This window comes from Etheostoma cragini, chromosome 12 (genome assembly GCF_013103735.1).
Source record: "Etheostoma cragini isolate CJK2018 chromosome 12, CSU_Ecrag_1.0, whole genome shotgun sequence".
NCBI classification, from domain to species: domain Eukaryota; kingdom Metazoa; phylum Chordata; class Actinopteri; order Perciformes; family Percidae; genus Etheostoma; species Etheostoma cragini.
The window spans coordinates 15452567-15480479 of record NC_048418.1 but is presented as its reverse complement, the minus strand read 5'-3'; the positions used below and the strand labels follow the sequence as shown (position 1 = coordinate 15480479).

Genomic DNA, 27913 nt, shown 5'->3' with positions numbered 1-27913 from the left:
TTTTTGCGTATAATTTAAAGGGATAGTTTGACATTTGGGATTTTCTGGCTAAGAATTGGATGAAAACATTCAACATGTCTGTTAAATGCACGTCTGGCCACTGTCTAACTACTGTGTTGTAAAATCTTCCACTGAAAATCCATCTTGCTGCTAAGCCAGAAAAAGGATTTGATGAAGCCCTTTTGAGATGTTGAGTCACTAACCACATCTGTGCCTGACAAAAGATCCAAGCAAAGAAAACAGGTTTAAGTTGTGTGGCGCTCCTATTGGCTAAGTACAACACAAAAGGAAGTACATTCAAACATTGAAAACCTCAAAGTAAAAGGAACTGATTTGGCAAAACAAATGTGTCTCAGCTGCAGTTGAAACAACACCTCGAGGTCAGACAGTGTGTTGTTTAACATTTCACCCGACTGGGCGACGTACAATTTCATGTTGCTTCTGGCAAATGGAATGCACAGCTTTGCATTCTCTGAGATAAGTGATAGGTACCAGACAAGGTCACCTGAAATCTACTCTATATAAATATCTCCTCTCCTAACGCGGGAGCATGTATGAAAACGGCTTGTGTTCTTAAAGCGGTACAGGATGTGGAACTGATTAACACAGAGCAGCGACACTGATTACACCAGCTGAAAAACAAAAGGCAGGTACGGTTCACTGGTTATTCTCTAATAGACATTCATTGCGTTTTGTGTGAAGACTACAAAACCAAACTTGCTCCCGTCTAATCGGGTTGAATTAATAAGCCATGTCCATATCTACCACGACTGGATGCAAGTGGTGCCTCTGTGAATTCTAAGTCCCACGGCGATAGAGGAGGGCGGGAAAAAGGGCAGGCAAAGGCTAAACGGCCCACGTTTTGGGACTTTCATCATCCAGAGTCAGCGCACACACGACGGCTGAACAGATCATTACCGCACCACCACATACAGTACACACACACACACACCCACGTCAATCTCATCTCCATCCTGCCACATGTCCCAGGAGTGCAGGCGCATGCAGAGCCCCTAGAAGCTCTTTTTGGAGGCCTTCTTCATTCTGAGGTCATGTCCAGTCTGACCCACAGTACTTTACACTGATGGCCGATAGCAGACAGGTGCAGGATGGAGTCGGTATTTCCTTCAGGCTTTAGAACAGATAGTGTTACAGAATGAGCTTAGTGTTTACTTCTTAGCCTGCAAGCCACACAACTTATCAAGAATTGTAAGGGCCTAAAGCATTTCGCTTGTGTACAATGTTTGAAAACAATTAAATAAGGGTATAAATGATTTATTCCCCCCTCTGGTAAAACATTGTACAATGAATATTTTTTTTGTTTAATGCTTTTGTCCTTTGAGATAGATTGCACAATTCGCAACCTAATTACGCCTCTGCAACAATGCTGAGTTAGAGTAAAAACAAAATAAATAAAGAGGCAGTTTAGTTTTTAGCTCCAAAATTAGCATTTTATTTGGATGGTTGGGGTCAGAGATGGATAATTTGTATTCCAGTACACATGGTTATCCTCAAGGCTTAAGTCCAAAACATTTCCAGTCTTAAAGCTGATTCAGTAATGAGTGCCTACCATGTCATCCCACCCCGCCCACCCCTTTTTGGTACAAATTCAACAGTTGTGCTGACATGATCACTACTTTCCTTTTTTATCAATGTTTTTTTTTTCCCACGTTTTATACAAAAACTCTCATAACTTCTACACATTTAATGTCACCCAGATTTTTTATTTTTTTTTCACTTTGTAAATAAATTTCGGAAACAACAGTTTTCGTTTTTGTTGTCATGAAAAGATAAAAACATGCAAAAAACTTTGAATTTGTAGTCCAAATTATACATTTACAGGTTTGGAACTTTTCGCACTTCTTCATATACTACATCAAAAGAAAAAAGATAAAGAAAAAGAAAAACATTATGTACACACATCTTTTTACAGTGAAGTTGAAAATATCAGCTGATGACTAAGGCAAATGAAGTGTACATAGATTAGACCAAAACCATTATTTTTTGTAAAATACTACATCACTTCAGAAAAAAAGAAAAACAAATCTGCTACAAATGTATGATTCATAACTCCCTTTATTTGCAACCAGCTGCATAATTTTAATTTTTTAGTGAAAAAGTCTAGAAGTCTAGCGTACTGTACAGTGCTGTTCTTAATTGTTTTTCTTTCCATCCAAGCAAACAGATGATCCTTCATTTCTTCGTCTTTGTAGTTTATTTAAATAATCTTCAACAAACAGGAGCGTTGTGTAACCAAAGAAAAAAGCATGTAGAAGCATACCAGAGTGTAACATACTTTGTTTGAAATCACTCCAAAAGTCAGTACCATTAAAGCCTTGAACATAAAACTAATCATTTAGATCCAAAAAAATGTACAAAAGGCACATTATATCCCAGTGCTTCTGTACTGTGAATTTCAAGTGTAACTGAGCGCATTCAATACCAACAATCTGAGTGGCGACAGTCCACCAGTGTTCCCTCCCACAGCCTCCATAACTGGACCACAGCCTATGCCTAAGCTTTCAACAAGCATATGTATGCGTAGACTACAACAATAAGCCTAGGTTGGTTGTTTTTGAAAAAAAATTCTGAATCAGTGTTTATTTTTTGTTTTTCTGCCACAGTTCCGTCACTCTCTTAGGGAATATAAGAAGCTGTCCATGTCCATCAATAGGAAATCTTTCCTTTTCTTCATGTTTTTTTTTGTCATCCTTTTTTCGTCTTTCACCGAGTGGCTGTGTGTCCTAGTCATCACTTCCACCGTACATGTCTGCCAGTTTTCTAAAGCGAGGGCCCCAGTCGTTGAGGTAATCGTAGTCCTGGTCGCCCCCGCTGCTGGAGGAGTTGAGGGAGCTTAGGGAGCCAGCTGTGGAGCCGCTGCCCTCGTAGTCGAACACGAGCAGGGAGTCGTAGGGAGGAGCGGTGGGGTCGTTGTCTGCTGCCTTAAGTCCCTGTACAGAAGGAAATAAAGACGCGGTTAGATGAGGAGATTAAGCCACGTCTACTCAGCAACCCTGTCTACAATCAGGAGTGAGCCACATCGACACAACTCCCTCCCCCTCACTGCTGCACACAAAAACACTAATCCATCCTCAAACCAGTCGGTGGTTCTACCTCCACTTGCTCAGGAAATCTGATTAATCAGGCTCTAGTGTTCCTGGGAGTTTCCACTGTGTTTGGGTTGGGACTCTCCTGGTGTTTCTCGGATGTCGGATTATCTGCTGCTTGATCAAAAGCCAAGATTGAGCATGTCCAGCAGCCTCAGATGACTGGAATAATGTCCCCTTCCCCCACCGGCCCCTGTCCAAGCCCCCTTCCTCTCTAGAGTAACAGTGGCAGTACAACTCCAATGCTGACACTTTGTCTTTTAATCTAGATAGCAACCTTCTTTAATATCATATTTATCTGAGTCCTGCCTAAACAGTAGCAGTAAACTACACTGGGGCCAGGGATGAGAGGTGTGGGTGTGTGGGTGGTGATACTGGTGGGGTTGGTTCTATTTTAAAGATTGTCTGCAACATTCCCAGAATTCCTCATAGCGTCATGAGAGGTCCTTATGGACTGTTACTGATTTCCAGCCCCATTCCCCAACGAGACTCTGGAGACTTGATGGATTGATGGGTCTAGGAGTTGAGATGTGCTTTGGCCATGAACGACTTTGGATCTGAGCCTGGTTTCTCCCTCTTATCGCCACAAGTGAGGTAACCCAACAAATAATAAATGAATAGAGGATTAACAGAAGTGGAGCAGCAGAACACAGACAAAAAACAAAACCTCAGCTCTTTGGGAACTTGTCAAAGATTTATAGTTTCCTTTCTGCTGCCATTATAGCGCTGAAATGCTCTCAAATAAAAAGATGGATTGAATTAAAGTGCCTGGGCACTTAGCGATTATTTTCCACTTGTTAGCTTTTGTTAAGTATTTGCTCAGGGCTGTGGTGCTGATAATGTGGTAGGAAATATGACAGATGGATCGTTCATTACAATTACAACCATAATCGCTCTGCTGGTTATGGCCCCCTCCATCTACATCCAAAAACCCACTGGCAGTTTCATAAGGTTAGTCACAGAACTTAGCCTAGTTTTACAATAACTGAGTCATTCACTGTGACCAACTTTGCCTGGGCTGAAACGCAGCACGTCAGCTTTGTCTCCCTCTGTGGCACGTTGACCAACGGTGGCCAACAGAGGTCACGTCAAGTTGGTGCTGATGTGTACAATACCCCCCCCCCCCCCCCCCCATCCTTGTGGGAACAGACCACGTCTAACTGATAGACCTTTGTTTGTCCAACTTTGAGGTTAATGCCCTTATGCTAAACCTCTGCCTAATTTTTTTTTGGTCCCTCAAATTCAATTAAGAGCCACAAGCTCCTCGGGCATGTGCACGTTGCAGGATGGAGCTCAGACCCCCTGCCCTCCCCCACCCCCCACCCCTCTCTGTCTCCCAGCTCCTCTGGCAGCTAGCCCTTATCAGTTAGGTCAGATTCCAGCTCCATGTGAGTGCTGGAGCTACCATGACTGAGCTTTAGCGACAGTCAAATCTGGGACTAAAAACTGATCAACGTTGCCTGGTTGCATTGAGCGTTTTCTGGGTCAGGATGCTCAGACTTGTAATATCTCAAAAGGTCTGATCAAGGCTGTTGTGCGTTGTCAAACTGTAACTTATTGAGCAGTGCAAAATATTAAATTTCAACTCAATATCTAATACATTTTGTGTATTCATGACACACACGCCGAGACTGAAAATGAGTGGTGCCCAGGTAAATGGACCTGAGAGAGAGAGAGAGAGAGAGAGAGAGAGAGATGTTCGGGGAGCAGAGCAGAAAGAGCGAGTTCTAATCTAAAAACACGGGTGCTAGGCCTGCACGTTTAATCGTCATAAAATCACAATCTTGATTTACCCTGTTCACGATTTCATTTTAAATGACTTTGGTTCTCATTTATTTTTACGAGCCAAATGCATCACAAAGGCTACTACTTTCTTCTGTGAGTTTAAAACAGATTGTATAAAATAGGTTTTAAAGCGCTCCCACGTGCTGCAATGCTCTCCCTTCTCATCATTGAGGCCTCTATGTTTACAGGCTTGTGGTTATTCGCAATGTGCTATAGGTGCCAAAACTAAATCTAGGTTTGGTTAAAATTATCAAGCAAATGTCCTTAGTTTTTGTCTGTGTCAATGTCTTTTATAGAGCAAATAACGTTATGTCTTTCCGACCGTGACATTTCCCGTAGACATGTATAGTTTCCGACTGGGAACCCAGAAATTCCGATGTTCCATGTAAAATTGAACACAACACGCAACAGTCCGCGCCCCTCGCCTGGCATCATGGCAGTACCGAAAGTCGGAACAAAGCGGCAGAGTCCTATTTGATTATGACCGTGTCAGATAAAAGCCAGTGCCTTGCAGTGGAAGGTGGTAAAATATGTCACCGGATGTTTCCCTGTAATGAACTCTCCGGGGATTTTACCATGGTAAAGTTGGTTTTATATACTGGACGTTGGATATTCGAAACATTTGAAATGTGTTGAATATCCAATATAAAACCAACTTTACCATGGTAAAATCTGTGGACAGTTCATTACAAGGAAACATCCGGTGAATTTGAAAGTCGTCTACATTTAGGAAACAAACAGAAGGAGGCTAAACTTAACAAGGTAAAGGAGAACGCCAAGCCATCTTTCCCCGAAACAGAAGCTGACCCCGGTAACGTTAGGCGTGCATGTATGGATACGCAGGGCCAGCAGCATGACGGACACAACCGCAGGACAGAGAACACTACAGGCTGCTTTCACCAGCAACCCGGTGGCTGGTTAGTAAATACACAGGAATTTCAAAAGTGGGAGGGAACGTGGGTTAATATGTGGATTAATACTGGGATGTCTAGACAACTGTGTGAGTCAACTGACTTCAAAACGTTCGCCACTTTACTCCAACCACAGTTCTAAACACATGTTGATGTCGGTCTTCTTTAGTCTGTTGGCTGGTTAGTTCTTTCCTGCAACACGTTAAACACTTTCTGCACTCACTGCTGCGTCTTGTGTTGACTGTCCACATATCTGTGCTCATCATCATGTGCACATTGTATGTACTGGTGTTCTTGTTGAATACATTATGAATACATATTTCTAAAATTGTATGTTTTTGTTGGGTTATTATTACACAATACTTTTTCTGACCTTTTCTAATCCCTCGACAAATAACCAATATTACAAAAAAGACTAAAACTAATAAAAACTAAACTAAAACTAAGCATTTTCATATAATAAAAACTAGAGTAGCAAATCCTAGCAAACTAATTAAAACTAAACTGAATTTGAAAACAAAAGGTCTAAACGAAATAAAAATAAAAACTAATGAAATATGCATTCACCAGTTGTAATGCTGTGAAACTCGTGCGCGTTAGTCTGGTGAAAAATACATGACTGCTCTTTTCATTTTACATTCTCCTTTCATGCTGGAGTCAATGATGGCCTCGGGCAAACGAGGGCACTCTGAACAGTGCACTCCGATAGAAAGCCAATGTGTTTCTGCGCTGACATATCTATAACTCTACTTTGGTGGAAAGTGAGGAGAAAAACAATTATATCTAAGTGAGTTAGCATCATGTACTTTTCGGGCTTTATGTGTGTCTGAGTGGATATGTGTGATGAGAAAAGTTTGTTCTTTCTAAAGGGAAAAAGATGAAAACAATTCATATAATAATCAATTCAATTTTAAGTCAAGTTTATTTTCTCCCACTACACGGCTGTGCACAAATGCTTGATACGGAGTCATATACGCCAAATCTGTTTATTATACACAAGTTTATTATAAGAGTCACTCAGCTTGATAATAAAATGTACGCTTTGCAACACCACTAATCCTTTCACTTCAGCCATTTTCCTGGGATTTACATTCACATACAACAAAACAATCAGAGATTTCAATGACTGTGTATGCTGGATAATGCTTTTACCTCGTTGATGAAGTCTCCGATGTCTCCAGGGTGGGGGGCTGCGGACCTCATGGGGTACTGAGGCTCAGGGTGGAGGGGTCTCTCGTCTAGACGACGGACTCCCACCGGCTTGATGGCATCAGGCTCTATCGTGTCCGGCTGCTGGAGCTGACTAAGGTCGTAATCCTGGGGAACACATAGACAGATGGGGGTTAGCTAAGCGGCGCGACGAGACCCCAAACGCAGTGTGATTATCTAAATAGGTAAACACATATTGAGCTGCACAGTGGAGAAGAATTTCAACTGAGCCAAGGAGAAGATTTTAAGTTTGAATGCAGCGGGAAGAGTTGAGAGTACACAAGGGAAACTTTAAATCTTCTCGTCTGTGAAGCACAAGCCCAGGGACAATCCGACACATTAAAAGAGCCAGCACGGAGGGGGTCCACGCTGAGGACCACATCATATGCTGCAAGAGTGTTTGTACTTGAGCGGTGTGCTGCAGGAAGGATGTGCAGGCGACTGTTTTGCTCTAATCAATGCCCAGACACGGGATGGCGGATATGCATAAGCCATTGCTAATCCTATTAACATTACCAAGGCAACCTGAATGGCTCGCAGTTTGTGCAAAGTCATGGGCAGGCGGAGGAGAAGGAGGAGAAAGAGTAAAGAGAGAAAAGGAGTCAGAAAGAGAGCGAGAGAGAGAGGCTGAGTTGAATGACTGGATGGTATCATGGTGACAGCAGATATGATAGAAGAAATGCCATTTGAGAATCAGGGTGTGTGCCTAATAAGCGTGCATGATGGATTGTCCCTCTTTAGAAGATTTTCGGTAATCCATCCATCTCTAATATCCCCCTTCAAAATTGTCTTTGCTCAGTTGCACATGTACCTACACACTTGCACACTCCCAGAAAAAAGAAAAAAAAATACATAAAGACGGCAGACGCTCCAATGTAAAAATAAACATGAGAATAAATATAAACCCTGTGATGTTGCATAAACAACCCAGATATACAAACGCAGCGAAGCATGCAGGCACTTGACAAAGACCTACTCATTTCGACACTAATATGTATCATCTCAAATCTCAAACAAACACATTGATTATCCATGTGTAATTTGATTTCATGGGGAATGACAATAAACCCTGAGGCTAGCTGGAGGAGAACAATGGTCAGCACACATCGCTCAGTGTCGCCATCCATCATCTTTGGTCCATTTTCGGACTGCTGTTTGACCTTCTCCAAGGTGGCCCACCGGAGGGGTCAGGAGGCAATGACAGGAATGGGAACAGAGACATATAATGGCTGAAGTCAGCAAGAAGGTCTAATGACAAACCAGCCCTCTTCGGGGAATTGACTCCTCACATGACATCGGCCAAAAGAAATGGCCGCCCCTTGGCCCTCGTGACCCACATTAAAATATGGGAGAACAAGAGTAAACCTTACACACTTAATCTAAGCTAAGTCATCATTCCTACTGTTAATAATAATATTGTGCACATGTTTACTTAATTCTGGAATCTGGAAAAGCAGCAACATCACTAAAAGTAATTCCAATGGGGCAAGGAACACGAGTCGTCAGATGATCACACAGGATCCATCGCAGTTCATACAGGTCTGACCTTTCGTACGTAGCATCGTCGTGAGCTTTCCTGTGCATCGATGGATTATTTCCAACATTTCGGGTGTGCACACATTTGGCTTCACCACCAAATGAAGTGGTATAAATAATGTGGCTCTAGTACTGACTTGTTGTTTGACATTTTGGGAAATTTGCAGAAAGATACGTACATGAGAAGTTTTCTCCTGCTCCCATGTCTGTCCTGTCAATGTAAGGCTATAGCCAACAGCAGATCAGCTTAGCTCAAAAACTGGAAACAGATGTGCTTGTAGACAGATTTTGTAACTTTTGGAAAGAGCAAGGAGAGCTGTTTCCCCCTTTTCCTAGACTTTGTGCTAAGCTAAGCTGCATACTTACTGTACAGACATGAGGATTGTATCTATCATATCATCTAACTCTCAGCTAGAAGGCAGATAATTGTATTTCTCAAATTCCCTAACTACTCCCTTACATTCTACCATTAATGTTTCTCCCTCTGTTGCCTTAGTTGTGGCAATGTCACCCTGATCCCATTTCATATCCATTTCTATAATGTAATCATAATTTAAATAATGACCAGTGCAAAATTAAGCCCCAAGTTGCGATAAACCAGAATTATCTTGAGATAATATTAGAGATGTTACAGTTCCTCTTACATATCAAACCCGTCTTGTATCTGGTGACAAAAACAAAAGGCACTTACACCATCTGCATAAACAGGTCTGATTTGTTTGGTTTCACTTACTGCATGGGGATTCAAAAACAAATCATAATACTTTTCAAAGCATGCCTCTAAAGTGTACATCAAATCATTCTGAGGTAATTTGAAGAAGCAGATGACTCATTCCTTTCTCCCATTTGTATTTATTTCTTTATCTGTCAACCTATGCACAACTTGATTTGCTATCATTTCAGCATTATTTTTTTTTCATGTCCTGGAAACGCGGCCTGATCAGCTGTCTGCCTTTGATGAAATGAGTGCTTCACAAACCAATACAAGCCAGGCCAATGGCAGCAGCAACTAAAATCATATACTCGGAGAGCACCCAATGGTCTGACACTTCAATTTCCTCCCCAGCGGGAGATAGGGGGAACAGAGGTGGGCATTATAAAGACGATATCGCTGGGAAAGTCAGGGACATTTTTTACCAAACACTGACTCTCCCGGTTCGGCAGACAGGACCATTTTCTCCTGGCACCCTGCCCTCCTCGGCGCCACTCAAAATGGGAGCTTGTTCTCCCTCAAAACATTGCTGCACCCGCTTGTTTGTCTTTGAGGGGTGTTAAATCATCCAACAGTTTCCTTTTCAACATGTTCTGGTCCACGAGTTTGACCAGTTTGTGTGTGAGAATGAGAATATGAATACACAAATAGGCCTACTCTCTCCTGCCTAATCACTAGTTGATGTGTAATGGCTTTCCAGTCATATTGTTACCTTAGACAGAGCTTCATTATTGTGCCACAGCAGATGTTTATCTCCAAATGACATCAGCTTACCAATTACAAGTCTCCGAGGATAATTTGGCAAAGTCCGGGGTCAGACCGGGGTCTCCTGTTCATATCTGCTGCTATACCTAAGCCACCGGAGCACTATACCCAGCAGCAAGAAAATAACCAATTTGGTATATTATTACCTTTTTTATAAAATGATTCCCTTACTGCTAACAATGGGCCATTAGGACAATTGAGTGTGTGTCTGTGTGTGCCTGATCAGTGCAGGGAGATGAAGACTTTATTGATGTCTGTGGCACTGCATTTCTATTATGCGGGTTTGTGTGAAGCGGGAACCAGTTCCAGTTGAGCAACCAGTTTCAATATTTCCAGAACCAATTGGATCGAAATGTGTTTGTCTTATTGATTTCTTACTGTTTTTAAAGAAAAGGGGTTCTATTTCCAGGGATTGTCTTACCCCTCATTGTGACTGTGAAGTGTATCTTAACCAGGTCTATAATAACCAGGTCTAATGCGAGAAAGAATGCATTTTAAGTGCAGGTATGCTTGCAGAAAGAGTCTAGGTGGTACCATCTGTCCTTACTGCTTCAGTTATACAGAAACTGCTACTCTGCTGCATACTGTGAATGTGACCTCAATGTTTCTCCCTAACACAGACCACACACTCGCCCTTTCAAAAACACTGCACAGCTTCATGGTACGTATGGCTAGGTGTTTGATATTTTTCTATACCAGTAATAAATCTCTTTTCTGAATACAAAAATATTGTCTGTTACTTAAGCAAAATATAAAAATGAGTTGCTAAATCCCAATTGGCGGTTAGATGTGTTGTATGTATAAGAACCAAGGAGAAGAGCACAGACAAAACAGCAAAGATTGAGTTTTTTTCACTCAAAACTAATTAAAAGAACCAAAACTGGTTCTCCTTTAAAACAAAAACGGTGGTAACGTAGGACACAACACTTATTAGGAAGCAGATTGAGAAAAGTTGTTTTTCTAAATGACAACGCAATTGTTAGTCTACACACTGTGTTTGCCACGGCATTCTTACCTGATCCTCCTCTCCTCCACCTTCCTCGTCATACTTGAGAATGTTGTCTCTCACATCGTCCTCTGGGTCGATGAGGAGCTGCTTGGCTTGACGCTCTTTATCGCGGCGCTTCATCCACACAACAAACATCAGCACGAGAACTGATGGACAGACAGAGAGAGGGATCTCATATTACAAAACATGATAACTTGACGTGTTTTCAGACAAATGTAATCGGATCTGATGTTTTAAAGCTTGGATGGGGGCCTGATCAAGGCTATTTTTTCGGTAAGCCTACAGTAATCTAGAGATATATCTCGGATAACGTTTAGCTGTCTTTATAATCCCTGTGTGTGTTTGTGTGATGTGGTTTGAGAGAGGTACTGAGACACTCACTAAGGAGGATGATGATGCAGAGGAGGATGGAGATGATGGCACCAGTGCCCAGACCGGCAGCCATGATGTGTTGCTGGTCAGTGCAGTCTCCATTGATGTCGCACTGGCATACTTTAATCCGCAGATAGGAGGTGTTGGACATGGGCAGGTTGCCCGAGTCTGTGATTATGATGGGGAGCTCATAGATACCGCTTTCAAGGAAGCCAATCTTCAGGCTCACCTGAGCATAGTCCCCTGAGAAATGAAGAGGACAAAAGACAGAAGGTGTGAGTAAGTGAACCCCGATGGCTCCTTGTCAGAGCAAAGACATTAGTAGACGCAGTAGTAAAACAAGAGCTTAAGTTACTCAATGTGCATAAAAATCAAAATAACATCATCTTTCTTTAGTCTTTTAGAGGGGATTAAATCAAAACTACGAATAGTCGTCTGTATAGACTGTGTTCACAGTACGATTACACTCCTATTACCACAAATATGCAGCATAAATTTGTACCTGGAAGTTGCATCAGCATATCTAATCCAAAACATGGTTTGGATTTAGATTTGGAGCTTATAAATCTACTGAATACCTTTTGATAATGCTGCTTAGGCTAAATTCCCAGCTGCAATAATCCAAATGCCATTATCCTATTAAGATATATTCAGCGCTTTTCAATTTACACTATCTAATAGCTAAACACACAACAAATGAGTTCCTACCACTCATGTTTTTATTTCAAATTAGCATAAACAATTAATGCCTGCATGGTGGATGTTAACATCATTTTATAGTGTCTCTGCCTGCTCTACCTGACCCTTCTGAAGTGTGCTATTTACACATTTTCAAAGTGTTGTTCAGAAGGATCCAGGTTTCAAGCTTTTATTACTAAACAACAGACTGATAATTGTTTTATTTAAATTGTTACATATTCCTCAGTTTCCTTTCTAATAATTAAATGAGACTAACTGAAACATGCTGAAAGGGGATATTGCATATTCTCTTCTTTCATTTTCAAGTAACAAATACAAATTAAGCAAAATCAAAACCAAATTAAGGTTAGTACATAATAGAGTCTTCCGGGTCTTACCGCTGACTCTTGTGATGGTCCAGTTTCTCCTAACATCAGAGGGCCGGTGGGCTAACTCAAAGGCAAAGGGCCCAGCATTAGGGTTCAGGTCTCCATCGAGTGCAGTGATGTTGATGGCATTTGGCTCTGGCTTTTCACATATCTCTGTCTCCTGAGGGAATACCTTGGGAGCGTTGTCATTGATATCCAGCAGGTAGATCTGGAGAGTACCTGTGCCGCTTGCTGGAGGTACACCTGCATGGACCATACAATGACCCACACTCAGCCCATGCATATTTATAGAATAAGACATTTCTTTAAAAATGTGCATATGTATGGGAATATATACTATTGAAAGGGAAGCTCTCATTTTGCAGTAATTATGCAGTCAACAGAGAAAAGTAAAGTATGGAGTTTATTCTCTGGATATCAAGCTATAATATGACACTGAACGGTTATTTACTCTAGTGGAAGAAGACTTATCCAAACTGCATACTGATCTGGGAATCTAATCTCAAGTGAGAAGGTAGACCGAAAGACAGATATATCAGAACATTATTTGGTGTGTGTGTGTGTGCCTATGTGTCTGTGTGTGTGTGTGTGTGTGTGTGTGTGTGTGTGGAGCGTCTTCCTGACGAAGGACACGGGATGGGAATACTAAAGCAGACAAACAGAGCCCACTGTCGCTCCTCTCAGGCTCCTCTATGTATTCACTCAGCTAAGAGGCTTTTTTACCATTCAGGCCACGCTCAAAGGAGCTAGTCATCCAATCCTGACCCATTTATTCTGAGAAACCTCTTTATTGGTAGAGTTTTTAAGCCTATTGGCCTAAGCTATGCTCCACAGAACAGGGTAAACCTGAACAGAGGTAAATCCCGCCAGTGCAGGGAAGAGGTGAATACATCCACATGCTGGATGGTTCTGGGATTCCTCACACATTAACCTTCAACTAAGGTGGTCAGCATTCCAGACATGCCAAGTGCTTGGTACAATGTTGACCTTCAAGCATGGAGAATGTCTTTGTGGCTCTAACTGAGAGGTAGTATTATTTTTTTTTAACAGATATGGGCGTTTGTGGACTGGCTTCAAGTGAAAAAACATCACAGTGGAAGTCAAAGTGATGCTAGGTGGAAGATTGACCTTTGAGAGGTAGGCTACATTAGACATCTGCTCGGCTTTCTTTTGAAAAGGCAGCATTATCTCCTCCTGAATGCTCGAACAATAATGGCCAGGAATAGAATGCTTGTGTAACACACTGGCTAAAGCATCTAGACCATGCAGCAGATGCATCACAGGAGCTCAACAAGGTATTTTTGGAAAGTGCAGTGCCACTTGAATGGGTACATACCGTTGTCAGAAGCCATGAATGTTGCATTGTACAAACTGTTCTTCACAAAGGGGGACTCTCGGTCCAAAATGGCAATAGTTGTGATACGACCGGTGTTCGGGTCAATCCTTAGCCAATTGGCTGGATCTGAGAGTTTGGAGTATCTGAGAAAAGAAAAAGAGGTTTAAACAGTGATTTATAATCTTAAGTATTCACTTAAGTTATCAGTGAGCTTTTTTTTTTTTTAAAGCTGTGAAAAACTTTAAAAGGGTTTTAATTTTGTTCCTGCAGAAGGAAATCTTGCTGGTGAATTTAGTCTCAAATTAGCTTTTGTTTTTATTTGTTTACACAAAATAAATATTTCAGATGTCATGCATTTAACATTATTATTCAGAGTTTTGAGAACAGACTCACAGGGGAGACAAAACTGGCTTGTTATCAGCAGCTCAGACTAATTTGTAGGACAAACCGAGGAATTACAAAGCTAGCTTATTTCAAGAAGTGGACTTTGAAGTGGACTTTATTCTTTGAAGGTGTGTACTTAACCTCCTTTTTCATTTTTACTGTAAGAATCTACCTGATGCTTTGCTGCATGAAGCGATCAGGGTCCTGTGCAGTGAAGGTGGTCAGTGTTGACTCAGGCATCATTCCCTCCTCCAGTTTAATGAGTTTGGGGTTGGGCTCGAAGTAAGGACTCTCGTTGACATCTATCACTCTGATGGAGACGGTGGCGGTGGACTGGCGAGGAGAGTGGATGCCTCTAGCCAGGGGAACCTCGTTCCTGGCTTCCACTGTCAGCACATATGTCCTACTGATTTCATAGTCAATAGGCTGGAAAACAGTAAGGGAAAGTATATGGAGAGTGGATCACACATCAGAATGCAGGACGAATGAATTAAACAAATAAGAATCACGTTACATGTTTGCTCATGATCCAAACTGAGAATTTGCTAGTAGCACTTACACCATACCAAATCAGTCAGACAAACTAAATGTAAATAATGATATTCGTAATGTATGTGTCAAATCACCTGCAGTGACCTTCAATTTTGTCAGTACTGATTTTTCTCTGAGTTGCAAAATGCTTCTGTTCTTCCAATGACAACACTGGACAGTTGTATTATTAACTTGTTCTCATCCTTACCAGGGGGCAAAATAACAAATATTCTAACTGTCAGTTATTAATGGTGAGGCAACCAACCTCACACCTCTCAGTACAGCAACCATACATTTACTATGCATCTCCAAGGGATTTCATGGGTGGAGTTTAAAGAGAAGGCCTTACCTTGACGACTGTTACCAGGCCCTCGTTAGTGGTAGGATCAGTGGGCACAGAAAACCTGCCAGTGGGGTCGCCCCCGGTGATTTTGTAGACAGCGTTCCAGGCTGGCGTGTTGGGCTGGTCCTTGTCAGTCACCGTCAGGTTAGCCACAATGACATTCACTCGGTTTTCAGGCACCTCGCCGAAAAACTGCATGAATAAACCATGAACACACAGAACAGCGAGCTGTTAGTGATACTGCTGTGGCAGCAGAAAATACTCCTACTGCCTCACACAGCCCAGCAGGACCAATCTTGGGTAAATAGGCATCTAAGGTAACTTGTCATGTCGTCATGGTCATCTCATTCCCTGTCCTCCCCTGATAGCACAACAGTAGCATCACAAATTTCAGTGATTCGCGGGCACAGTAAGTGCCTGTTTCACTCGGCAGACATTCCAGTAGTTTCATGTGTCAACATTTCGAGGGGGATATAACACTTTACGCATCGCTGGCTACTTCTATATTTGTATGGCTTTGGAAAATGGTCAAGCACAACTGGGTAAGTAAGCAGAACTGGCGGTTGAGTGCATATATGGGGTGAAAAAGGGGTCCTTGGGATGCTTTCCCTTTCACTAAGATTGCTGTGTTGATGTTTCAGATATGACATTGTTTCTTACCGTCTCAGCAGTAAACTCTGGTGGATTGTCATTAACGTCCGTGACTCTGATGACAGCAGTGGCTGTGTTGGAGAGGCCGTACATGGGGTTGCCCTCCATGTCAGTGGCCTGGATGATCAGTGTATACTGAGGAACTTTCTGGATGGAGAGGGAAGAGAAGCAATAGCAGGTTTAAAATCAAACAATTTTTTGATCTTTGAGCAATATAATTAATTTGGAGAATGTGGATTTCCTCACTGAAATGTCAGTTTGTATGTAAATGAGGACAAAAGATTATTTCATTCAATATAATGCTTTTCAATAATGCCAAACTACAGCAAATTGAGATGTTTTTTTGGACCTTTTTTTTAGACTTCACAAGTGGCCCTAATAAGCTGGCAACTTCTAGCACATCAGTATTAATGTGTTTCACTAAAATGAAAACAAATCTGAACTGGCTAGCTTCGTAATTATGTTGACTAATGGAGGCTTTTTATAAAAATCGAATTTATTCTCTATGGGATATGAGAGATTGTGAGTGCATGTATGAAACTTGCATCTCTGCTTTATACACCATAGTGTAGCTAACAAATGATTTTTTTTCACATTAAAAGCCACTCAGGTGATGGACCAGTTGCTAGGTAATGAGAGTCGGGCAAATTACTTTCATGGTGGCAACTGGTGGACATAAAACGGAGGCCCCGGGGCGGAAGTGATTGAGCAGCCACCTAGCCAGATTGCTCTCACCAGAATTGCACCAACTGGCTCCAGCTGTCTATATTATTTGTTTTATTTTCTCAACAGCTATGTGATACAATTAAATGACAGAGTGGTGGCATTTACAGCACAGGAAATAGCCCAAGATGCAAATAAAGCTTCTGCTTAAAAGAAAGAAAGACAGAGAAGGCGAAAATGAAGCAAAGGAAACATTCAGCTGCTCAGTGATGCATACTGCCTCCTTGTATGAGTAAATAAGTGTGAAACAGCCGAGTCCATTTCTACTTCTCATTTAGTTGGTAATCAACAAAATTCACTTTGGCTCATTAGTTCTTAAACTGTCTGGATATTAGCAAATATACCCCAGCTGTGTTTTGTCATCATATTAAAAATAAATAAATAAAATAATACTATAGCCCCTTTATGTTAACCCTGAAGATTGGATATGTTAATATACTGTAAATCTACAACAGGCAGCACGTGCAGAACGGAATTAAATATAATGTGTGGCCTTGATAATGAAAGTCTCACTTAAATAGGTAAAACCATAAACCGATGAACGAGAAGAGAAGCAGAGAAATAATAAAATGAAGACATGTTCAGCACCTCTCTGTCCAGGCCTGCTGCCACCGTAATGATGCCTCCTGTTTTATTGTTGATGGTGAACATATTGGAGGTCGGACTCTCTGGATTCTGAGACAGGATCTTGTAGCGCAGCATTCCATTAGCGGTTTTGGGGTCATCTTTGTCAATAGAAGTCACTGTCATAACAAATGTTCCTACAGAACAGAAAGACACAAAGAAAATGCAAATTATTTCATGCCGTGTCTCTTATTTATTTCATTTTTTAAATTGACAATCAAAAAAACATTTGAAGTTGAGTGAATAGTGCCACAATTGAACACTAGATGTATTGCTCTGTAATACAGAATCCAATGTGCTTATAAATTCCCCCAAAAAGTTAACAAAGTGGCCATGCCAGGAATGCCAGCAATGCTGTTTGATCTGCTAACATGGAGGCAGCATGTGAAGCAGACTACAGCCAATCACTTCACAGAGTGATGCTGTGCTTGACTTTATGTGGTATATTACCTGGCTTGGAACCCTCTGGAACAGTGCCGTTCCAGATCTGATGAGTGAACTCAGGTCTGTTGTCGTTCATGTCGATCACATTGATCACAATGTCAATAGGGTTTTCTACCTGGTTGCCGTTCAGGTCCACTGCATGAGCTCTCAGCTGGAGGAAAGACAAACACATCTGGACTGTAGAACCGTTCAAACAAGGATGATTCTCAACTGTGCAAACAATAAATTGGGACAAACTACTCACGCATTGTCACCCATTCAACCGCTGTGACAATTAACCCCAATAAGCAGCACTAGAAATAGATTTTCTGTATGTAGAAGAGCAAACCGTTTTAGAAAATCCTCTTTATTCAAACCACCATGACCAAGACAGGAATTAGATTTTTGTAGAGATGTAATACACTCCACGACAAGTTCTAGCATATGCAAGGTAAAAGAGGAACCTAGTAAAAGGGTTTATTACATAGTAATGGGAGACCCACTAATGAATAAAGCAGCTCTGAAAGAAATGTAGGTTATCATAATGTATCTAACACACACACACACACACACACACACACACACACACACACACACACACACACACACACACACACACACACACACACACACACACACACACACACTTCACTTTACTTAAAAACATCATGTTAAATCCTTTACATTCTCAGACGGATAAGTCAGATTTCCTGGGAGACCCAGTCTTTATTGGGTCTGGGGAGACTGTTTAGGCTACACATGACCCTTGAGCACATGCCAACCGGCAGGAATGTGCGGTATGGTCAGAACGAACACATTTATCTTGATAAAGCAGGCTGGAAACACCATTTGCTTATTCTAAGTATTTCATTACAGAGGTTTTGTTATTATTGAGTCTGACGTACATGGAAGTTGGAGATGTGCTCTCGATCCAGGGGCTTGTTGACAGACAGCTCTCCAGAGATCGGGTCAATGATGAAGATGCCATTGGGTGGCTGGTCAGCGCCAGGGCCCGTCACACTGTATCTGAGGGACCGGTTTTTGTCGTTGTCGGAGCGGATCTGTGGGTGAAAAGATTTATTAATGAAAACTACAAATAACTGATGGGGTTTTGAGGCTTATATCACATCTAATAACATATTAACTTATGTTTCTCATTTTACATTGATACATTTTCTTTTATGTACGTGTGAAGTTTATTTCAGCACAAATCATAGTCTTAGTAAGATATTTTGCCGTTTATGTAAACAAGTGCATATAAAGAGTGTGTATAAAGTTCTGTCTTGGCTGGACTGTCTGTCCTGTTTGCCATGTAAGCTGAGGCCCACTGTGCCTACACCCCGGATCCATGCTCAGCAAACTGAGTATTTCCTCATACTGATATCCTCTATTAAAGCCCAGAAACATCCCTTCTAATATGGCCGGATTAAATATAATACATACAAATAGCATGTACAGGACTTAAAACTCTGTTAGGAAGTGAGCTTAATATGCTGAAAAAGGATCTACTTCTTAGCTGTCCTGAGTACTGCTTGTACTCTGTCAGCCATCCACACCAAGCCCTGACCAGAGAGAGGATTTGGCAATACATGTCCTTGGACCATGATAAAAAGAGTATAATATCTAAACAGGCAACTGAGGAACAGTTGCGCTGGTGGGCACTAGGCCTGCACGATTAATCGTTATAAAACTGCGATCTCGATTCACCCTGTTCACGATTTAGTTTTTAAATATAATTGATTTAAAAAAAAAAAAGAATGACTGTGATACTCATGTAATTTTACAAACCGAATGCATCACAAACGCTGATACTTTCTTCTGTGAGTTTAAAACAGATTGTATAAAATAGGTTTTAAAGCGCTCCCAAGTGCTGCAATGCTCTCCCTTCTCATCATTGAGGCCTCTATGTTTACAGGCTTGTGGTTATGCGCAATGTGCTATGGGTGTCAAAACTAAATCTAGGTTTGGTCTACATTGAGTAAATGTTCTTAGTTTTTGTCTTTGTCAGTGTCTTTTATAGAGCAAATAACGTTATATATTTCCGACCGCAATATTTCCCGTAGAAGTGTAAACTTTCCGACTGGGAACCCAGAATTCTGACATTCCATGTAAAATTGAACACAACAAACAACATAGTTCGGGCCTCTCACCCGGCATCATGGCGCTAACGAAAGTCGGAAGAAAACGGCAGAGTCGTATTTGATAATGACTGTGTCAGATAAAAGCCAGTGCCTTGCAGTGGAAGGTGGTAAAATATGTGGACAGTTCATTACAGGGAAACATCCCACAAATTTGAAAGTAGTCTACATTTGAGAAACGAACACAAGGAGGCTAACCTCGGCAAGGTAAAGGAGAATGCCAAGCCATCTTTCACCGAAACAGAAGCCGACCCCGGTAACGTTAGGCGTGGATGTATGGATACGCAGGGCCAGCAGCATGACGGACACAACCGCAGGACAGAGAACACTACAGGCTGCTTTCTTTAGTCTGTTGGCTGTTTAGGTTTTTTTGTGGAACACGTCAAACACATTCGGCACTTACTGTAGCGTCTTGTGACTGTTTACATATCTGGGCTCATCATCATATGTACATTGTATGTACGGGTGTTACTGTTGAATGCACTGGAATATATATTTCTAAAATTGTATATTGTTTTTTGTAAAGTTATTACACAATACTTGTTCTGAGTTTTTCAAATCCCCCTAGGCTAAAACTAATAAAAACTAAACTAAAAGTAAGCATTTTCAAAAAATAAACTCAACTAGCAAACCCCTTTTAAAAACTAATTAAAACTAAACCGAATTTGGAAACCAAAAGTCAAAACAAAATAAAAAATAATGACATTAGTACCTACCGCCCCTAGAAACAAAAGATAAATAAGCAAAAACAGTGGGAAAAAGAGCCTTGACCTTGGTCTTAAAGCATTTTGTTGAAAGCGTAAGTCTCATGTCTGTGACCCTCTGAGTGGGAGCTTAGAGGAACGGGAACCTGCAAGGTTGTCATATCAAGCAGAAGGCTTTTTCTTTTAAGTTTGTGTGTGTGTGTGTGTGTGTGTGTGTGTGGGTGTGTGTGTGTGTGAGTGTGTGTGTGAAAGAGAAAGAGAGAGAGTGTGATAGAGACAAAGTGAGTGAGTGAGAGAGTGAGTGAGAGAGTGAGTGAGTGCGAGAGAGATAGATAGATAGCTTACCCGGACAAGCTCTTGCGGGAATGGGCCTCGTGAGTTCTCGGGGACATTGATTGGGGGGATGACCCAGTCTCTCTTCATGCGTTTAAGTTGGCTGTCCGAGTTTCGTGATGGAAACACTATTTCCTTCAAATCCTTGGACATGACTGGAGGGGCAGCAACTTGCTGGACCTGTGAAAAGGGAATGCTTTAGTTCAAGAGCTGGATAGTGATCATGTATTTATTGAAAAATGTAAGTGCATTCATTTTTTTTTGCCACGCTAGCGGCATTGGTAACCTGACGCGCCAGATGGTTTATAGCCAAGAACCATCGGACAAGTTGTCATTGGAAACTGTATGGAAAGGGACAGGCACTCCAAAACAATCCATTGGCAGGTGATTGTATGAACCATCTGTCTATCATGGGCAACTTCAACAACTTTGCTTCCCCATATTGTCACACACACACCAAAACCACGCATCTATCTGCCAGTAGCTCTTTACAGGAAGCCGATTGGTCCAAACCACTGTTTGTCCGCACACAACTGATTACTAAGTCCCGACAGTGATATGGTGATATCGTGGAAATCCAGCTGCTTACATAAAGTAGGTGGCATGGCTCTATGCTTGGTTGGTCATTCATTCGGTTGTCTTCAGAATAAAAATATCTTAACTATTTATTATGAACTACTTTTCTTGCCCTCTTTTTTGTTTTGAGTGACATATACAAGTACTAGAAGCTACTGTAAACCACACTCAAATTCCCTGTATGCATAAGCACACCTGGCCACAACATGATGTCCACAGTAGTGGTTTTGCATGGAATGTTTTGACAACTATTGAATTAATTACCGTAAAATAAGGCACGCAAATTCATGTCCTGCTCAGTATGAATTATTTTTACTTTCATGCTTTCGCACCATATATTTTTTAATACCCGAGTAAATACTTGCAGAACTAATGGCATTTCATGTTATGTTTTTTGCTAATTAGCATGTAAACAAGCTAAACTAAGATGGCGTACATCCTGAACATCAGCAGTACAGACTCACAACTGCACGCATTGCTGTAGACTCTTAGTGTTGTTATTATGTTTAATCTTTGGTTATCCCGAAGGAAATTGATCTGGTGATTAAAAGGAAACAGCAAACCAGTTCCTGATAAACTGCGGTAATATGCTCCTCCAAATGTCATTTTACACATACTCAAACATTCAATAAAATAATCAATTTTATATGACTTTCTTTGTAGCTTAAAATATCTACATTAAAACATGTGACAATATGCCTTGAAATGCTTTGGTGTGGCTACTGCAGCAGTCACACAGCGCCAGTGCTGGCAAACCTCATCTTATGTCCTGATAAAATGCACCCACACAGACATACCAGCTTCTATAATGGATCTGCCATCCTCCCTCGGCTGTAATGAATGAGATTTGAAACAAAGGAGGATGGTACCTGCAAGCCAGACACTAAACACACAGATGGCTCAAATTGCCTATGCTGCTCCAGAGACTGAGGAGACTGAAGTTGTGCCAGAGAAAGTTAAAATAACCTTGAACAAAACGAGGCAGGAAGGAAAACAGAAAAACAACATGTAAAATCCGTCAAAGTCTATGAATGATAGCTGGAGTTTGATTGGAGCTGTCACATCTCTTGAAGTATTTTCCCTACTGTTGCCTAATTAGATGAGTATTGTGTTGTAGGTAGTCAAGTCCTACAATATACTACTAACTGCCCTATGCAAACACAGAAATTAATTACCACTTTGTCACCTTACAGTGTGACCCATATCCCACACTTCCCCCATTCTAACATCTGGGAAGCTGTCGCTGAGCTTCCACTAAATCATGTTTGAAATCCGATTATACTGCTTTCGCACATTGGAAATGCAGAAAGGCAAGCGGACAGATAGCAAAGGAGCATGCTTCAGAAATATCTATTACCCTATTGAAATGGGTGTGAGTGAGAGCAGTAATTATTTGCAACCTGCGTCTGGAATGATGAATGGCATGGTGGTTTTTGTTCAGCCCATCACGCATCTGTCTCTGGTGTACTGGAGGTCTGCACCTATCTACACTCTGCGAACCCCCTCCATCTTCTGACTAGGAGTCTACTTCAGAGTCCAGGAGAGTGTTAGGCTGATTGATGGCTTGTGTGTGTGTGCGGGGGGAGATGGGAAGGATTAGGCATGTGTGTAAGTGCCTTTTAGAAAAATTCTTCCTTTACGATACTGACACGTTTCCTCCTCACGCACTGCAGTGGAGCTGAGGTTCTTTTGGAGGTGGAGATGGTGGCCGAGGACACTCATGTTGATGAGGATTTTGTTTGGTTGTCATTGATTAAAATGTTTCCCCAAGGCTGCGGCATTCATGGACTAATAAAAAAATGTAATCGCTGATGTGATTAAGAGATGCGTGATGATTCATGACAATAATTGTGCTGGGAGGGAAGATAACCGCTTATGACCTCATAAACGTGCAACACACAGGAAAGCCATTCCCTGATTTCATTAAGGACAAATCAGGGCGAGACCAACAGCTCTCTGCAGATGCAAATCAGAGTACCGCTGATGATGATACAGCTGATAATTTGCATAAAAAGGTACAGCCAATGTGGGGTTTTGACTTAATTTAAAAACTTTAAAAAGAAAAACTGATGAAAGTCTATGTTTACCTGTTTGGGACAAGTATGTATTTGCCGTTGAACCAGTTGACAACAGTGACTAATGGTACCATTAAAATCACATACCTGCAGGAGTCCCTATAGTAAATGAGTGTCAGTAGCCGACGATGGTGTTTTGGAAAGCAATGAAATCATTAGCGGCTACAAATTTAATTTCAGCCCAGCAGACCACCGCGCCTGCAGCACTGACAGTAACTACACATAACTGTCAGTTTTAACTTTTAATCTGCACCCACATAAAATACAACACTGCCTTTCCTGAGATTATCTGCTGTGCTGTCCATTTAGGAAAAGCCACTTATGGCCATTTGCTTAAGTGTATTAGAGAGATAAAAAAGAGACATACATTGGTCTTTGTAAAACAAACACGATTATTATATTTGGGAGTGTTCATTAAGACAACAGAAGGCTACGGGTCTAAGATCTGAAAGCAAGTATTATTCACATATGCACATAAAGGCTTACTTATAACCCTACATAATCTGTGTGTGTGTGTGTGTGTGTGTGTGTGTGTGTGTGTGTGGGGGGGGGGGGGGGGGGGGGGGGGGCAACATATATATTACTTAATTGAGCAGGATCAAATAATCCCCTGGCGCTGAAGTCAAAACCTTTGCAATAACACAACCCTTTAGATGTTCTTTTCATTTCCGAGTTACGAGGCAGACGGACAGGACATGTGCAGTGTTATTTTGTGCACTTCCTCTGAACCTCGGCCAACAACAATGTTGACATATGAACGTGCGTTCATTCTAACTAATTGCAGATGACTGCACAACACGTCCAGCGGAACGGTTACAGCGCTACTCTACAGCTCAAACAGATGCTTCCCGTCTTCCAAAGCGCAGAAAGAGGTGCGTCCCCTTTTGGATGATAAGGCAATAACCTCACAATCACAAGGCATGCTTACTGAAATCAACTTTACGAGGAGCTATTTTGCACCTGCTCTGGCTACCCACTGACCGTGTTGAGTATATGTTTGTGCTCCTAATAAATTGACACATTAAGTTTTAATTAGCAAGCATCCATCCAGTGTCTCGGAACACCTGCTACAATTTAGGGAATTAGTCATCTGTAAATGTGCAGTTTTCCTAATAAGCGTAAGTTATTTGATGCAAGGGGAGAATTGATCATTCAACCTTTCTACAGCAGTAACATCAGTCAGACAATCAACAAACAAGTCAGAAATGTTATAGAAGTGGTTAAGGTATATTCACCTGCTGGCTGGAGTGTGTGGAGGATTTCAGCCTGACTTCAGCCACCCATTGCTGCTGAGTGGTGGTGTCACTGGCCTTGATCAGCAACGTTGACGCAGGGAGCGTAGAGTGCTCAATACTCCTGGCAGCATAAACTACTCCGTCAGCCTCTATTCGGAAGTCAGATGGGTTACTGCACTCAAACCGCACCAGACCACCTCGGCCACAGTCGACAAATCTCACTGCAAGAGACAGAGACAGATAGATTTAAGGTTTGTTTTTGTCAAATTAGTCCAGAAGTGAGACAGAAACCCAGGGAAAAAAATAGCTATGGAGATAAAGAAGGTGGAAGACAGAAAGACAGCCAGACACAGAGGGTCCACAAAGGTTTTCTGATTCTCCTTCTCACTCATACATTATTCACTTCAAGCTGTGCCCCAAAGGTATTGCTCAAAGCAGGTGCCGTGGAGGAGAGAGTTGGTGGGAGAGAAAACTAAAGAAAAAAAGGGGGGGGGGGGGGGGGCATTAAGGTCCATTGAAGAAAACCCCAAAACATTAACATTTAAAACCGGGTGTCTAAATTAGTCTAAATACCCCACTGTGTTTTCGTCTGAGAAAATATATACAGTGTGTATAAAACATCTTTCTACAATTCTGCTAAATAAGTCTTATTTTATTCGCAACTAAGGCCGCCGCTTGCTAGCTTTGTCCTCCATGACATACAGGGATGCCTTCCGCAGATGACTACCGATCCTCAGCTCCTCGAGTGACAGACGTAAGCGTGTGTGATGTTTATTTCATCAGCATGTTGTTCATACAGAGAGAGAAAAACATAGAAACTCACGCACGCACACACAAATACATACATACATAAAGGTGGCTCATGGGGGCTTGAGTCCCACCGGTGCCTTACTGGCACAACACCGGTTAATGACAGCACAGCCAACATAGCCCCTACGTACACGTACACACACACACACACACACACACACACACACACACACACCTCAACACCTAAGAGTGTGATTGTGTGATCCTTTTGTGTGGAAATGTTTTCCTGGCAGGCCCCCCTTCATGTTTATAGCACACACAAAAAGCATAGAAAAAGATAGAAATTCCTCCCGGCTACAGAGATCACAACGTTACCATATATCGTTTGTGTGGAGGCTCTGTCGGTGCAGCCTTGAATTATTAAAGGAGATGTGGAATTACTTAACAAAAGCCTTGAAGGAGGGTGCCTAATCTTCTTTTGTGCTGCTACCTTGGGGACGCACAGATGTCCTGAGAGCATCTTCTGCACTCAGAGCGCGTTGACTTTCTCTGGGCTTGTGGAGAAGGATGCAGTACATCCGTTCAGGGTCCAAAGGTTTAGCCCCCAGGCCTAATTTAATAGTATTACCCCAACACATGCAATCAATTGTCCTAAAGTTCACCACACCCTTACTACTAATAAATCTTTCAGTAATGACAAGGGTGACAATGGCACTTTTCTTGTTGCTTGGAACAGCAGACAAGGCAGATGTTTTCCCACAGATACCCCTGGTCCCAGGTGTACCTGTTTTTTTAGTGAGCAACTAAAGGCAGAATGGCTGGAAGCAACACAGCAGAAGGAATGAGAAGGAAAATATTCCTTTAAAAAAGACAATCTAATAATGAAAAGTAAATGTCGCGAAACAAAAGAGTTGAAAAATCCCAACACCAGAACAAGCGTACTATACAAACTAGCATTTTTCTGGATGTGAGCAGTAGAATGTCAGTAAGAGATATATAGGACGATACACATAAGGGAAGTTTGGCGAGCAGTGTAGTCATTCATCCTGGTGAATAAAAATGCAATCTTGCTATACTTCATTAAAACCAAAACAGGGAGAACAAATCTTGTGCAATGACCATGAGCTGCATTACATTACAGCTGCTGCTAAAGATTTCAAACACTGACGTAACAAGACAATAGCACTGCAAACTGCACTTTTTACTTCAAGAATTGCAATTCATCTAAATATTGCTCAAAAGCACACTAGGTAAAATAGCATTGCAGGAGAGCCAGCGGTTCCAATAATGATGATAGAAGATGACAAGATCTTTCTTCCATACTGAAATACACTTGATATTTACCATCTCCTTCCTGGCTGCTTTTGTTCAATTACCTTTGACCAATTAGCTTGTTTTTCTCTTTGAACTTGGCAAACCTGACATCAGATAGATGACCTTCTCTCTTTGAAGGTTTGCCTTAAAGCCAGCCACCTGTAAACTCACACAGCCTTCAGGCAATCACCAGACAGCCCAAGTCAGCAGATACTCAGACAGAGGTAGAATACAGAATAAGGGACTGTCAAAATAACTCACAAAGCAGCAGAAGACAGTCCATACATTTAAGGATTTTACGTGAAGCTGGGGAATTCTCACTCACACTCTTTTGACTGAGGCGGTTATGCTGTATAATGCTTTTCAGGAAGTGTAAGCTGAAATGATTAATCATGTCGTGGTTCCAGCTTCTCAAATACGAAGATGTGTTGCTTTTCTCTGTTTTATATCTTTGAAAATTAACAAATTCAAGTATTTAAAGACATCACTTTTGGCTCAAGGATATATTTTGTATTTATTTTTTTTAAGTTTTTCACATTAAATACACAAGTTTTACATCACTCCTGGTTTCTAGTAATTATTTAATAAGTATGTAGTAAGAAGACAACAGTAATGTAAAGCGGACTTATCTGATCTTAAGATATTACTGTATAGGCTTTAGTTTCCAAAAACTAAAAATTTGAACAAATATGTATGCTGATAACTCACCTATTGGAAGTACAACTACAACTAAATGCATAAGTGTCTTGCACTTTTTCCACATTGTGGATCCACAGAAGCTGCAGTCCATGTGCTTCCATTTTCTGTCCTACTGCCACTTTTGACTATATATTTTTGTGAACGTGTGTAGCAGTTCACTTGACAGCACTGTTCCCCTTGTGAGTTATTTTAGCCCAAGCCTCTTGTTTAGCTGGGCTTCAGCTCTTTAACATTGTCTGAAACATGGCCATCTGAGAGGCCCTTCAACAGTCAGCCCCCTCGGCAATCGCAACCCAAACTCCCAGCAGGCACAACCGTTTCCAGTGATAATGAATGAGAATGTCCAGCATGTGTCTATTCATTTATCAGACACACTCTGGTGGCTTATAAAACCACAGAAATGTGTAGTGTGGTACAGGTTAAACCCTGGCTGCTGCAACTTATCTATATCTAGATGTATGGGCTCCCCAAGGTGCAGGGCTAAAACAGGTCTGGGCTGCCACACCCTATCAGACATGTCGTCATGGGCACGATAAAGGGCTTTGGTTTGGACAGAAATGCCGATGCAGCAGGAGGGGGCTGGGGGTTAAAAAAAAATGGG

The 27913-nt window shown here is 41.6% G+C and overlaps 1 protein-coding gene across 1 annotated transcript in view; it reads right to left on the bottom strand.

The window, feature by feature from the left end:
* Positions 1-1424: 1424 nt before the first annotated feature.
* cdh2 (cadherin 2, type 1, N-cadherin (neuronal)) overlaps positions 1425-27913 on the bottom strand; it is a 58169-nt gene continuing 31680 nt past the window's right edge. Inside the window, exons 3-16 of the mRNA XM_034887720.1 lie at positions 24550-24770; positions 20676-20843; positions 18394-18549; positions 17516-17660; positions 17030-17202; positions 15728-15865; positions 15074-15259; positions 14366-14619; positions 13810-13952; positions 12483-12716; positions 11416-11649; positions 11041-11180; positions 6956-7120; positions 1425-2951 (exon numbers count right to left, since the gene is read on the bottom strand). Coding sequence (XP_034743611.1) covers positions 2745-2951; positions 6956-7120; positions 11041-11180; positions 11416-11649; positions 12483-12716; positions 13810-13952; positions 14366-14619; positions 15074-15259; positions 15728-15865; positions 17030-17202; positions 17516-17660; positions 18394-18549; positions 20676-20843; positions 24550-24770 — 2564 coding nt within the window. The 3' untranslated portion in view covers positions 1425-2744. The remainder of the gene's footprint in view (positions 2952-6955; positions 7121-11040; positions 11181-11415; positions 11650-12482; positions 12717-13809; positions 13953-14365; positions 14620-15073; positions 15260-15727; positions 15866-17029; positions 17203-17515; positions 17661-18393; positions 18550-20675; positions 20844-24549; positions 24771-27913) is intronic.